The sequence below is a fragment of the Ranitomeya imitator genome, chromosome 7 (genome assembly GCF_032444005.1).
Source record: "Ranitomeya imitator isolate aRanImi1 chromosome 7, aRanImi1.pri, whole genome shotgun sequence".
NCBI classification, from domain to species: Eukaryota; Metazoa; Chordata; class Amphibia; order Anura; family Dendrobatidae; genus Ranitomeya; species Ranitomeya imitator.
In genome coordinates, this window is record NC_091288.1 from 202,679,137 (window position 1) to 202,693,277 (window position 14,141).

Here is a 14,141-nt window from a genome sequence, read left to right on the forward strand (position 1 = left end):
ATACAGCCTCTGATGGTGAGGATAGGCTTGGGCCGTTGGGGTAGTCACAAGCTGATCTCTCACAGTCTATAATATAAACGCTTAGGGTAGCTTAAACTCAACTCACAGAAAAATCCCCAAAAGGCAATTTCCAAAATAACCATAAAATATAACCTTTATTTAATATATTAAAAACATACGTGTGCACTTGACAAAAACCATCACCAGTAAATACAAGCGTACTATAGGAAAGGCCGGAATAGTGCCAAGTCCTACGTTCTCTATGTGTCCCCTACCTGCCTGCGGAGGTTGGCACCCTATTTGCCTACGCCGTGGCGCCTCCGCTCAACGCCGGCTATCCCTGCTATCCCTACAACGCCCTAATAGGACAGGGGGAGAAATATATCACACGTACAATGTAAAATGTGGATAACTTGAAAGGACATAAATATGTCAGTATAACTAACTAGCTAAATCTAGGGTTCTAAACTGGCTTGGTAATCTGTGTCCCTTCGCTCACTTCATATATCATTTCTAGCCAGCTTAAATATTATAACGGCAGATAGTTGCTTTGACAAAGACCTTTCCGGTCGAAACGCGTAGCCAAACTCACGCAGGTCATGGTGTTGTCTTCATGGAGCTCTTGATTTTTCATGTTTTTATATTTTCTCAATAAAGTTTGTTTATTTTAGCTTTCCTATAGTAGGCTTGTATTTACTGGTGATGGTTTTTGTCAAGTGCACACGTATGTTTTTAATATATTAAATAAAGGTTATATTTTATGGTTATTTTGGAAATTGCCTTTTGGGGATTTTTCTGTGAGTTGGGTAGTCACAAGCTGCCTCTCCAGGACAGTGCCCAGATCAGCAGCAGCTGATCAATGGGTCAAGGCAGAAATGCAAGGGTCAAATGACAAAGATAGAGGCTTGATTAGACAGTCCGAGATCTGGGCGTGCAGCACAGATGAAGCGGTGGTCAGGAACGGAGAGATCAGACAAAAGGGTAAGCAAGCCGGGTCTGTAACAGAAGAGTCAAAACAAGAATGCACCAATAGAGGAAACTGGAGACTAACTGGACAGAACCTAAGTTCAGTCAAGATGCTGGCAGGGGATAGACCAGGGAAGCAAAACTCCTTCGGACACAGCATATTAAATTCCTGTAGAGACTGCCTGTGCCTCTCTATAGCCCGTGCCATTTATATAGCGCCAACATATTCCGCAGCGATTTACAGTTTAACAGTTTCAAACACAACAGTCATAAGTAACAACGTTAACAATACAATAATTAAAGCAAAATAAGCCGCCCCTACTCATGAGAGCTTACAATCTACAATGAGGCGGGGGAGATACAAAGTACAGGTGTGTATTTACAATGATGGATTTACAATGATGGTCCAGCCATCTTCAGGGGGTGGGGGATAGATGGAAGTAGTGAATGGGTTACACACACACACACACACACACACTTACACATAAAATGACTTTGATTAGGGAACGTGATAGGCCGCTCTGAACTAATGTGTTTTGAGCGAGCACCTAAAACTATGCAAATTGTGGATGGTCCTAATATCTTGGGGTAGAGCATTCCATAGGATTGACGCAGTGCGGGAGAAGTCTTGGAGTCGGGAGTGGGAGGTACGGATTAGTGCAGAGGTTAGTCGAAAGTCGTTTGCAGAGCGCAGCGATCGGCTAGGCCGATAGACAGAAATGAGGGAGGAGATGTAAGGGGGTGCCGCACTGTGGAGAGTTTTGTAAGTGAGAACAAGTACTTTGAATTGTATCCTGTAATGAATGGGCAGCCAGTGTAACGACTGGCGAAGAGCGGACGCGTCTGAATACCGATTAGCTAGATGGACGACCCTGGCTGCTGCATTAAGGATGGACTGGAGAGGGGAAAGTCGAGTAACGAGGAGGCCAATTAATAGAGCGTTACAGTAGTCCAGGCGGGAGTGGATCAGGGCGACAGTGAGGGTTTTTGTTGTGGTGAATTCTAGAGATGTTCTTTAGGTGTAAGCAGCAAGAGATTGTATATGGGATGTGAAGGAGAGATCGGGCTCAAACATAACACACAGATAGCGCGCCTGCTGCCGGGGTGTTATTATGGTGCCACCCACGGAGAGGGACATTTCAGATTTAGGGAGGTTAGTAGAAGGCGGGAGCAGAAGAAGTTCAGTTTTGGAGAGGTTGAGTTTCAGATAGAGAGCGGACATGATGTTGGAGACTGCGGACAGACAGTCAGTGGCGTTCTGTAGTACAGCGGGGGTAAGGTCAGGGGATGATGTGTATAGTTGTGTGTCATCAGCATAAAGATGATACTGAAAGCCAAATCTGCTGATGGTCCATCCAATTGGGGCCGTGTAGAGAGAGAAGAGAAGGGGACCAAGGACTGAGCCCTGAGGTACCCCGACAGCGAGAGGAAGAGGAGATGAAGTGGAGCCAGCAAACAAAACACTGAAGGAGTGGTCAGAAAGCTAGGAGGAGAACCAGGAGAGAGCAGCAACAGGAGAATGTAGCAGCACTGGGAATGCTGCAAGAGGCAGATCAACATTGTCTTGACACTGGGGGGAGCAGAGCCGTGAATACAGTGAGTAGGATGCTGCTGAGAAGGCATGCAAGCTACCGGCATGCTAGGTTATTATATGACTTGTATCATGCACTTATTTAGTAGTTGTCCCTTCTGAAGGATCTATTTCTAATTTTCAGTTGTCACTGAGCTAGTGGGTGGAGACCAACTGCTTTGGTGTCTCCCATTCACAGCACACCCAGATATGAGTGATTCCTGATTTCTCTATTTAGCAGATATTCAGAATCAGCAACAGCAAGGAGGCTACTATTCCTCAGTACTGAGCAGACTAACTGTGAATCCAGCTCTGGGTGAGCTAATTCACTTACTTACTGCCACCCTATGTGTATGTCTTTATATGCTCTCCATTTCCTCACTCGATTTTATTAGAGAGCTGTAATCTGATCTCTCAGTTACCTGTCAGTTTGACTTACTTTGACTAAGAGGGATTTTAGCACTATGTTTTTAGAAGGAAGTGGAACAAGTGGCTGATAAATGGGAGGAAAAAACAAATTTCTATGATAATATATATTACAAAGTTTCTTATATTTGCTTGTGCTATTGATTTAGAGAAAAGTCATCATTTAATTTCATATGCAAAAGAAAACAAATTAATGTCTCCAGATGCCGTGTTATATATTTTTCCCAGTAGAATATGTTCTTGGGGTGTTAACGACCCATTGACTCAAGGCAAAAACGAACGGGTTAAAAATCATAATTGATGTTTCCAGGCTGAGAGCTTTGATTTAGCTCCATAGTTAATGGCACTGACTGTAATAACCCAGTAGGATTAATGCCCTTATGACAAGCATTTAACATATTCAGAGAGAAGTCACCATTTTCCTACAGGAGAGCATAAATCACATGCAGCGTTAGGAATTTTTAAAAGGGGTTTGAAAATGGCTCATATTTTATCTCTATCAAAACCCAGCGGAAACATTAGGAAAGACAAATGACTGTACGGCGCTTAGAGGTGTCAGAGAGCAATACATAAAAATCGTATCTGCTTTTTGCAGATGGGCTCCTAAAAACAGATCCACAAAAAGAGTATGAATTAAGAAAACCTTCAGTCACTGCTCTACAGTCCTATCATACAGTGACAGATAAATCGGGGGTAGGTGGGGGGTTGCAGAATATGTGTGCTGCTAGCCAGGAGATGGGTTGCAAATAAACGCTGTGCTCTGTTGTGTGGTGTCCGTAGAGCGCCACTTCTTAAAAAGAAACTTGGACTCCCATAATGTTGCTGGGTTTTACCACCAAGACCGATTTCCCAAGACTAGTATTTTATGCACCAGTTTTGATTGAGTGGACTGGAGCAAAATGCACTAAGCGTAGCGTAAAAACACCAAAAGTTCCCCAACTTTTCCAGTGCTATAAGTTGCCCAAAACTTTTACGACTTTTCAAAAAGTTTCATAAGACATTTCAGGAGCAAACTTGTCCCTTGGCGTTTCCTTCTTCCTGACCCATGGTCTAATTCCACGTGCCTAATCATCCTTCAAAAAATTATCACAATCCCGTAAGAAAGGAGATCGGCCCAGCCACACCTCCGCGGCTTTACAGTGGCCGATAACCAGTTTTACAAGAGTGTCTGTAAATAGAAGATGTGCTGCCGACAATATAGCAACTGTATGGGGATTTAACGATCATATTCATGATCCTTCAGCCCCCATACAGTTTGCATTGGATCATGAATAAGAGACTTTAATTAAGTTCTATCCGACTAGTCGTTTCATCAATCACTGCTCTTTATGTGCCGAAATCTGACCATGTAAGCCCACCTGTCAAAATCATAGTTGTCGGCAGCACATGTCTATGGTAATGGAACTATTATATTAATAATAATTTCCCATACAGCTGGCATCAGCCCTTGTAAAAGGGCCTTCAAACGAGCGCAAATCGACTTCTTATGTCATCAACATGAGCTCACTTTGGACAGAAATGTTTAAGAGTAAACCCACCTAGATACCCAGCAGCCCCATTGTCCGACTCTGTGGTATATACAGCTATGACTGCCCTAGAAAGTCACAGGACTAAGAGATAACTGAATCTTTGCCCCAAGTGAAGTCTAAGGGGTAACATTTCTTCTTATGGAGGGTGACAAGCCATCCTTGGCATGTCAGAGTGAGGAGACTTATAAGCCATGCATGCTCCTGTGGGAAATTACTATGCAAAATGCCCCTTTAGAGAGTAAGAGGAGACATAATTTGCATATTTTATAACCCAAGTGAAGGAAACCTGGGCTATGATAGCATTAATGGCTGGGTTCACACATCCAACAATCACGGTCTGAGTATGGACCACAATGTCTGGACCGGACGTGAATCTCTTGACCCAAATTCTGCAGAGGGACAGATATCGCACATAGACTACAATGCCCGGACTGACCGCGGGTTTCCTGTCCCGAACGTAAAATTTTACCTAAAACTGTAAGTTCAGGCAGGAAGACCCGCTGTCAGTCCGGACATTGCAGTCCCCATATGGATCGTGAAATATGCCCGTCTCAATCTGATCTTACAAATACCTATGGGGCTGCTGTGATCTGGTCACTCAGCCCGTGACTGGTCCAGATATTCAAGAGGACGTGTGAAACCGGCCTTAGGCATGATAGATAGTTATTCTCATTACGTAGTATGTACATATAACTCCCAGTCCCATGTGACTTATTCAACATAGCAATATTATTATTTTTTCCTGGGGCGCTACAAGTCTCGGAGATGTCATAAAATAGGTGTTTTGCGGTTTGCTACTTAAATGAACATAAATGCTCTGCAGATATTCTGAACACATTTGCTTCCTATAAAAAGTAGCAGCAATCGATGATATAAATCAGATGTGGGCAACGTGTGCTACTCCACTTCTCGCAGGCAGTCCCTGCTGGTGGTTGTAGTTCCTCAGCAGCTGCTGAGGCACAAGTCATCCCAAACAATTTTTAGGCGCTTAATCCACACTAGCCCGGAGAACACACACAATGTTTTGTGCAAGACAGCTGGAGTCTCGTTCCAACAGTGGCACTGGGTTAATTAAAGCAATTATCAGCAACCTCATTGGTAATGTTTTCCTAACCTTGTTGGGGTTGCCCATTGCTTTTAAGAGATCATTCAAGGACATGGTAATGGCAGACATTAATCCGTAGCCGCGGACCTTTGTCTGACCTTGATATTGGACCTCGGTTGGCATATTCCTTTCATGTAAGAAGGCTTTCCCCTAAAATCTGCAGATCGTCACCTTGAAGGTGAAAGTGGACAGATTACAACAATTCCTATATTTAGCTATAGTACTTAATGTTTGCAGTTACTGATTAGTCTTCTATCTGAAAATCATATTTTATTAAATGGCAGTAGGCATTCAGATAGTTTGACTTGAGATCTGTAAGATCAGTGATGCCAAATGATTAAAGCTGGCAAGACAGCTGTCAACAGAACGGTGTTCAGGAGCCCGCTATTTCTCCCGACTTCTCCATATATCTGAGTGCTCAGCTTGGTCGAGCATTCATGTGTTTCCTACTGGGACAGAGGAGAAAGCCGACCTAAAAAAAAAAAATTTGAAATTGCAACTACTCCATCCTTATTTCCCCAGACGTCTTCTGTTGTCGTCCCTATACACATAAGAGTATGCGAAGGACTTAAGGGATTGTCCGTAAATGTGCTTTTTTACTTCACTTATTGTAATATTTAGTTTGAGGGGAGTCTCGAACAGGATGTCACAGGAAGCTGGGGCTGCAATCACTTCCCCACAGCTTCCGCTCTGTTTCTGTCTCTGGCACCGCAGCTTCTTACTGTGAAAGAGACTTCAGGGTGCGGAGATAGAAGCAGGGTGAGTGACCCAAGCACTGTCCCCTGATGATGGTTCGTAAGGTGCTGCTGATGTCACTCACCCTTCTTCTATTACGACCCCTGATGATTTGTTGTTTCACAGTAAGAAACTGCGGAGGCGGAGACAGAAGCTGAGTTCCATCACATCGGTCATTTCTCCCATAGCTTCTGTCAGCATCAGGTGTTCAGGACACCTTCAGAGGTTAGCTTTGAAAGAAGCTGTGATAAGTGATTGCAGCGACACCCCTTGAGGACATCCTTTTACAGGAGGGTTAGACACTACGGGGAAGTGGGTGCAGCCCCAGCATCCTGTGATGTCCCTCAAACGAAACATCATAGGAAGTCAAGTAAGAAAAAAGGGATTAAGTAGAAGTGTAGAGTGTAAAATAGATATTTATAACGGACATTTCAGGTATCAGACCACCACTTTACGCTCTATTTATATTACACTTCTGCTGTACATCTAGGTGGGAATTTTTCAAGACTGGTGTGCATAGTTGTCAACATTTCTGAGGATTTTTACGCCATGTCCATCTCCGTAATATCCTACCACTTCCGGTAACACCCTCTTTTAGCCAAGGAGTCATTGGAAAACACTTGGCATTTGCAAACTTTTGAACAAAAAGGCCGCTGGAGTAAGATGCGATAAACTTATCAAAAAGTACAAGTTTAATACAAATATTTTAGATTTTATATCTCTTTTCTTGTCTGTACTTTGCCAAGTGCACCCTTTTTTATGTGACAGGACTGACGAAAAAGGGAAAAAAAAGATGGTTTTACTATTTTAGTACAAGAACGCCTTACCCCTAATTTTTTTGAGTTTTTTAAAACAAAAAAACTGGCATATAGGGAATGATAACTCTCTTCTTAGAGTTCCCACTAAGCATCTAATGGACCCCATTCATCTGATAGAGGCCCAAAAAGTGTCTTATTGGCCAGGTTATGATCCAGAGAAAAGCTTTAGATTTTTGCAGTAGACTGCGATTTTCCAAAGTAAAGTGTACAATAAAAAACATTGGTAGTGTATATATATTTTTTTTTCTGTACTTTTGGCCTATGCAGTGGGTTATGTTGCAGTCTTCTACCGTACTGATACATTAGGAACGTTGTCTGACGTATATGTCAAATAAAAGGCCATAGTGTGAGGGTCTATACGTACGTCCAGCTTTATACTCCAAATTTATGTCATGTAGGGAATCCTACTAACACAAAGCAAATGTCCCCTAGATTTCCACAGTCGTGTGGTTTAAAGGCAAATTTTCCAATTTCGTAAGATCGTCTTGATTCATTACTGGCTCTACAGCCCGGCAGAACAATGGAACACTCAAAAGTTGGACTGTAAGGCTATGTTCACACTCAGTATTTTTGCCTGCAGCCAAAACCTGCTCTCTTGGCAGTTAATACACTGTGTTCAGAACCCAAGTTTTGCTGCATTTCCGCAACTTTTTTTTTGCAGTAATTTTTAGCTGCGTTTTTTTGTGTGGATTACATGTGTGCATTGTCTACAGTAAATGTTTACTAAAGTTAGTTTTAGGGCTCATTTAGATGTCCAGTTTACTCAGTGTATTATTTTTTATCAGAGTGTTGTCCGAGTTTCGTTAGTTTTCTCGTACTTCGAGAAATAAAAAAAATTCTTTACTTTCTTCTTTCTGACAGTCCCGTGAAATTGGACCAAAATTGGACATGTTGTTGTGACTTTCTGCAGAAATATGCACAGCCCCATAGACTACCACAGGTCAAAGTGCCATCTGTGAAAGCTACAGATAGAACTCGCGCAAGAAAATCAGACATCTGAATGAGCTCTTATTCACTAAAAACACTGCAAAAAACACAGCAAAACTTGTTTGCAGTGTTTTTTTGCTATGTTTTTGCTCTTTGTCATTGCTACTCAGGGGGGAAAAATGGTGCAAAAACACTGAAAAAATACAGTGCAGTTCTCAACTTCAAACGGAGATAAAAACATGCTTGGGTGCTGTATAATGCAGCTGTTTTTTCATTAAATAAAGCTGCAAAATAAACCCCCAAAACGCTGCGTGTAAACAAAGCCTAGGGGTGAATTCTCACGCTGTCATTTTAATTGCCACTGAAAATCCCTTCCGTTTATCTGAATGGAGTCGTTTTAGATGAACGTGAAAGTCGCACAACTTTCCGCAGCAAATAAAATGGTGTGAACATCCCCTACACAGGTCCAATCGATCAATGGAAATAACGAGCGGCAATGGTGTAAATCATATAATTGTAGAGATCACCGTACCAATTCCTTGATGTAAAACAACTCTCGTTTCTCTACTGGGCAAGTTTGCAATCAGTGATGGCAACAATTACCGCGTCATTAAGATTCCTTTGCGTTTTTCATTGGTTGCCAATGGCAAGAGTTTGGGAATTTCTGCAATTAACAGATAATAAACCAATTAACGTTACACTCCACAATGTCAGAAAATGCCTCTTCGAGGTCTGTATGTATGACTCACAAGTTTCTCAGGTGTAGAGTTTCCTGATATTGGCACAGTATCACTGGTACTTTTTTTTTTTTTTTTTTTCCTGGCAACTTTTTGATGCCGCCTACACAGATGGTCCCTTTTTCCACTGAGTAGAGACATGGGGAGAGACTCCTTGCAAGAAGACCTCCCGCTAAGACTAGAGAGGATTCCTTTAATTGCTGCTAATTAGAGCATCTGTTCAGGAAAAGCGGATGAGGTGTCATTGTTAAAAAAAAAAAATTGCAGAGAGTGAAAGGGCAGGAGGAGGGGTACAAGCAATGGGAAGGGAGAAGACTGAGAAAAGATAATAAAAAGCTGTAAAAGAAGAAGTGTAAGATGTAACATGATAAAAAGGATTGCGTGTGAGGTGGCAGCAAAGTAGAGGTGGCAACGATCTGCCCGATATAGATGAGATTATTATTATTATTTATTTATATAGCATCATTGATTCCATGGTGCTGTACATAAGAAGGGGTTACATACAAGTTACAAATATCACATACAGTAAACAAACTAACAATGACGGACTGATACAGAGGGGCGAGGACCCTGCCCTTGCGGGCTTACATTCTACAGGATTATGGGGAAGGAGACAGTAGGTTGAGGGTTGCGAGGGTTGAGATGAGATATATTGAATTTCCGTGAAGGATCGCAGAGAATAAGAAAAACGACTTATGCAAAAAAGAAATGAATGGACGCAGAAGCAAAAAAAAAAAAAAAAAAGAGAGACTGCAAGGAATAAATTAATATGGACTGGTATAAGGAAAGGTTGGTGATGAAACACATGCTGCGAAAAGTCAAGGAGAAAAGATGCAGACGGCGAGCGATATACAGTGAAAGGACAAAGGCTTGGGAAGAGTCACATGCTTTATGGATGAAAGGGGGAAAAAAGTCTCAGAAGAGACAGAGAAGAGAAACAGACCAGAGAATACAGAGAAGATGAATGAGATCCAGAGCCGAAGATGAGATGCGCCATAAAATAGCGGCTGTCCTACACCTTTTCCAGCTCACACGCTACTGTCAAATCTAAAAAATAGTGTCACGCCTAGTATATCAAATGCTCGTCCTGTAAAGTTACTTCTACCTTACTGTTAAGACCGTTGTTTCATCACAGAAAACCCCTTTAATTTATGAGCCTCCAGGTCAGCTAGCTAATTATTGTGGGCCACTTTGCCAACAGCTCAATTTGGCAGGTGAAGTAAGTAAAAGCCGATCATTTCTCCTGATAGGAGATAGAATCGTAACCCTGGTGCTGAGGGTTTAGTAATTTTGTGATGCCCCGGTTGTGTTTGTCGATGTCACCAGCTGACACCAGACTGATGCCACGTATGACTTCTGACCTCTGTGCCATTCTTTTGTGAACAATGATAGAGGATAAATGAGTGCACTAATAAACTATCACAAAATAATTGGAAAGTGACACTGGCTATATGGTAATAATCCAGAAGAGCTTAAGTATGGGCAACCAAAGATTAAAGATGTTTGGGGTGAGGATTTATAAATCGTAGCTTGTAAACTCATGTTAACAAATTAAATTACTTTTTCGAAGACCAAGGCTTGGCTTCTAAGTGATGAACGAGTGGACGAAATGTAGTCTTGATATCTGTAATTACAGTTTTTGTAAACCATGATTCATAAATCCATTATTCCCTTCATGGCAATATTTATCTTCTCGTGTCTTATAAAATGTTGACCTTTTTAAAGTTTTCTATCTGCGTAACTCAAATATTCGAGACAGATCTTGGGGGAGCGAAGTGAAAAAAAAAACAAAAGGATTTGGTGAAAAAAAGGAATGTGTATTTGCATTTCTGTCAGACACTTACCCATGCACTCGTTGGCTTCACGGGCATTGGCCCTCTGCCATGGTCGATCATAATGGAAAGCCTTGCATCGATCACATTCCGGGCCTTCTGTATTGTGCTTGCAGTCACAAGTTAACCGTCCTTCTTTGTCTTTGCCGCAGCGAGAGGCATGTCCATTGCACTTGCACCTGCCTCCCACTTGAAACTCTCCAACTGAGTAGAAGAAACCCGGACCGTCCTCTGATAACTCCGAATCCCTGTTCCCTTGGAGGTGAGGACGGCTGAAGACCACACGGATATCAGTAGCAGTCACCCAGTCCTGGAGCACAGGACTGTTGTCAAAATCTTGAGCTGAGGGTCTTCCATCTAAGGTGCTAAATGCGATAAGTCCCCCAGTGAGTGGATAAAGATCTGTGTGCCCGTCTGTGCACAGTGCCTCTTGCTCGTTTTGCTTGGTGACACTAGCACGACTTGGTTTCCCATAAAGCCGACGACACTGGGACGAATAATACTGGTAAGGAACCCAAGTCTTACCATAATCCATAGACTTGAAAATAGCCACAGACTCGGGACGAGGAGAACAGAATTGGAGACTGACATAAGTCACTTCAAACTTCTTTCCCAGTGAAAGGGTTAGGCTGACATTTTGTGGTGAATGACGTGGGAAACTCTCTGACCTCCAGCATGTCATGTTCCCAGCTGAGTTGAGGTCAGTTAGATGGGTGGCCGGGTGAGCCTTCTTCGGATCAGAAACATCACACATGCGGGTGGCCGGACGTCCACAAGTGCTGGAGGCTTGGACTTCTTTTCCAAAAGCTGCGTTAACAAACTCTGGCACACATCGACGGGGAAGGCCATGCTCATCATAGCAGGGATCTGGGATTGGATGCTGCTGCTGTCCAGAAAAAGGTGCCGCCACCGAATGAAGCAGCACAGGAAAAGAGGAAAAAACGAATAACAGATGAAGCATCTTCAGAAGAAGTCACAGCAGCCTACAGCAAGAAAATGAAAGGTTTATTAGTATATCAGATCATGTTTGTATTTTTATCTATACATCTACTTAAAACAAAACTGAATAAGGTCGTGGACTCCAACCCTAGTGCCGCAATCATACATCCATGTGTCATAGACATATATGAGGATGTCAGGTTCTGGTTAGGAGACCATGCTTGGCCCATGATACAAAGATGTGTAAATAAGACTTGTGTTCACACATCCGTGTGAGTGTAACCATCCAGTTTGAACTTTTTTTTTTTTATCTATTGACTCTTAACAGCGAAACTTGGAAGGAACGCTGACGTGCATAAAGTCGGTCTTTTGTGTTTCATCAGTTTTATACCAACCCCACATAAACTTAATGGCCAAAATGGGATCAGAATAGGACATAATCTGAGTCTCCTGGACCCTTTTATAAAACGGATGAGTGTATGGATCAATTTAACTCTATAGAAAAAAAACGGACAGCACATGGACTGTCACATGAATGTGTGAATGGAGGCTAACTTCAACCTGCTTCTCTGAACTATTCAGAGTCGTTGGACATGAAAGAGTCAGTCTGGCTTCATATTTTAATGTGACATTTCCCTCCAAAACCAGAAGAATCCCCCCATAAATATCAAGTATCGCTGAAAGCTCAACAATTGTTTAAGTGAAATCCTTACACACATTCACAGATGAAAAGACTATTGGAATAGCATTGTACACCTGGTTTTATGAAGATAACCAAAAAGTCCCGTACATGTAAAGGGATCATAATATTGATGTCTTATTTTTAAGATCTGTAGGGTCCGACTCTTGGCGCCCCCAGATTGGCCATCGATATTAGATGAGTGATGTCTAACTCTTGGCACTCTCTGATCAGCTGTTGGGTTTGGCCATAGTGAATGGGGCATTGCTGATAAATCAATCATGGCCTCTGCTACGTGTGCAATGTGCAGTTGGATGAGTGTCACGGCTCCGTCAAACATCTAATTGGCAGGGTATTCAGAATTGGGACTCTGCTGCTCTAATTTTAATGGGCAAAACAGCAGCTCAGTGATGAGCACTGTAGCCTGCAGTTCTGGGGTCTTGGATTCAAGTCCCTCTAAGGACAACATCTGCATGGAGTAGGTTCTCCCCCAGGTTCTCCGGTTTCCTCCCGCACTCCAAAGACATACAGATAGGGAAATTTAGATTGTGAACCCCAATGGGGACAGTCTGTAGAGCAAGTATCATATATAAATAATGTACGATCCTAAGGAAATGCCATTATGGATTTAGGATTGGGTGTGCTAAAATCTAACATGCTGTCTCTTCTTTTCCCCAATACATTCCAGACCAGTGTTTCCCACGCTGCAGCCCTCATGTTCCCCCACAGGTCATGTTTTCAGGATTTCCAAGGTATTGAACAGGTGAGAGAATTCCTCATGCCTTGATGATACTTTCATCACTTGTGCAATACTAGACAAACCCTGAAAACATGACCTGTTGGGTGACGTGAGGACTGAAGTTTTGGAAACACTGATCTTGATGGTCAAAAACTCTAGTCAAGATGGCCCTCGTTTACTCTTGTTCCTTGGCCGTGCCTAATATTGCAGCTTAGTCCCATTCACGCGAATCCTTCAGTACCAGATACTGATTTTTTTTTCCAACCCCTTTAAGGTACACTAGACATTAGATTGTCAGCAGACCCTGCAAACATTGCACGTCCGCCAAGGCATATCTGATATCTATTGCCACTTAGACTTGTAGGTTCAAGCCAGAGGAGCACTTCGGGGGTTGCACTCCACATTTGCATTGCCAGGATTATTCGTGTAAGGAAACATATCCCTTTGCAGAGAGAGGGTTAAACGCGCCAGACGTCTCTCGCTCTTACTTTTAAGAGCACATAGTTGAAAGGTTGCCCAGCAGAGATTAAAAAAATAACAGTCAAAATACTTCCAGTGCAAAACTAAACATAGTTATATACACGGAATATGATGTGATCATTGTGCCAAAACTTCTAGTTACAGACTGATACACCCCAGAACTGCTGGAAACAGCCCCTCAAAGACAGATACACCCCAGGTCTATTCATCACAGCTCCCGAAAGACAGATAGACCCCAGATCCATTCCTAAAAGCCCCACACAGACAGATACACACCAGAACTGCAGGAACTTCTTATAAACAGGTATCATTTACAATGGCGAGAAAAAAAGCTGGCTCAGTGGTTAAAAGCGCTGGCTGTGAACCAAAGAAACACTAGAGGCTCTAACATTACTCCATGCATCTAACTATTGGTGACCTTGAACGACACTTCATTTCCATTTCTTATGAAGAATTATTTAAAAAAAAAAAAAGATTGCAAGCTCTTGTGTGGACAGTATCTGAAAACTGTATATTATCCATATACACATTTGTTACATTTATTTGTATGGACAGATGAGCATGATAGATGCCGACCAAAGCAGGAACCCGTTAAAAGGTTAAGCTACCGTGTTGGATTTTCTTTGGTTGTTTTTCTGTGCTGTTCATGCAGAATGCCA

The 14,141-nt window shown here is 42.4% G+C and overlaps 1 protein-coding gene across 1 annotated transcript in view; it reads right to left on the bottom strand.

Annotated features, from left to right (window-relative positions):
• NTN3 (netrin 3) overlaps positions 1 to 14,141 on the bottom strand; it is a 67,051-nt gene that overhangs the window by 34,876 nt on the left and 18,034 nt on the right. Inside the window, exon 2 of the mRNA XM_069734425.1 lies at positions 10,658 to 11,628. Coding sequence (XP_069590526.1) covers positions 10,658 to 11,606 — 949 coding nt within the window. The 5' untranslated portion in view covers positions 11,607 to 11,628. The remainder of the gene's footprint in view (positions 1 to 10,657; positions 11,629 to 14,141) is intronic.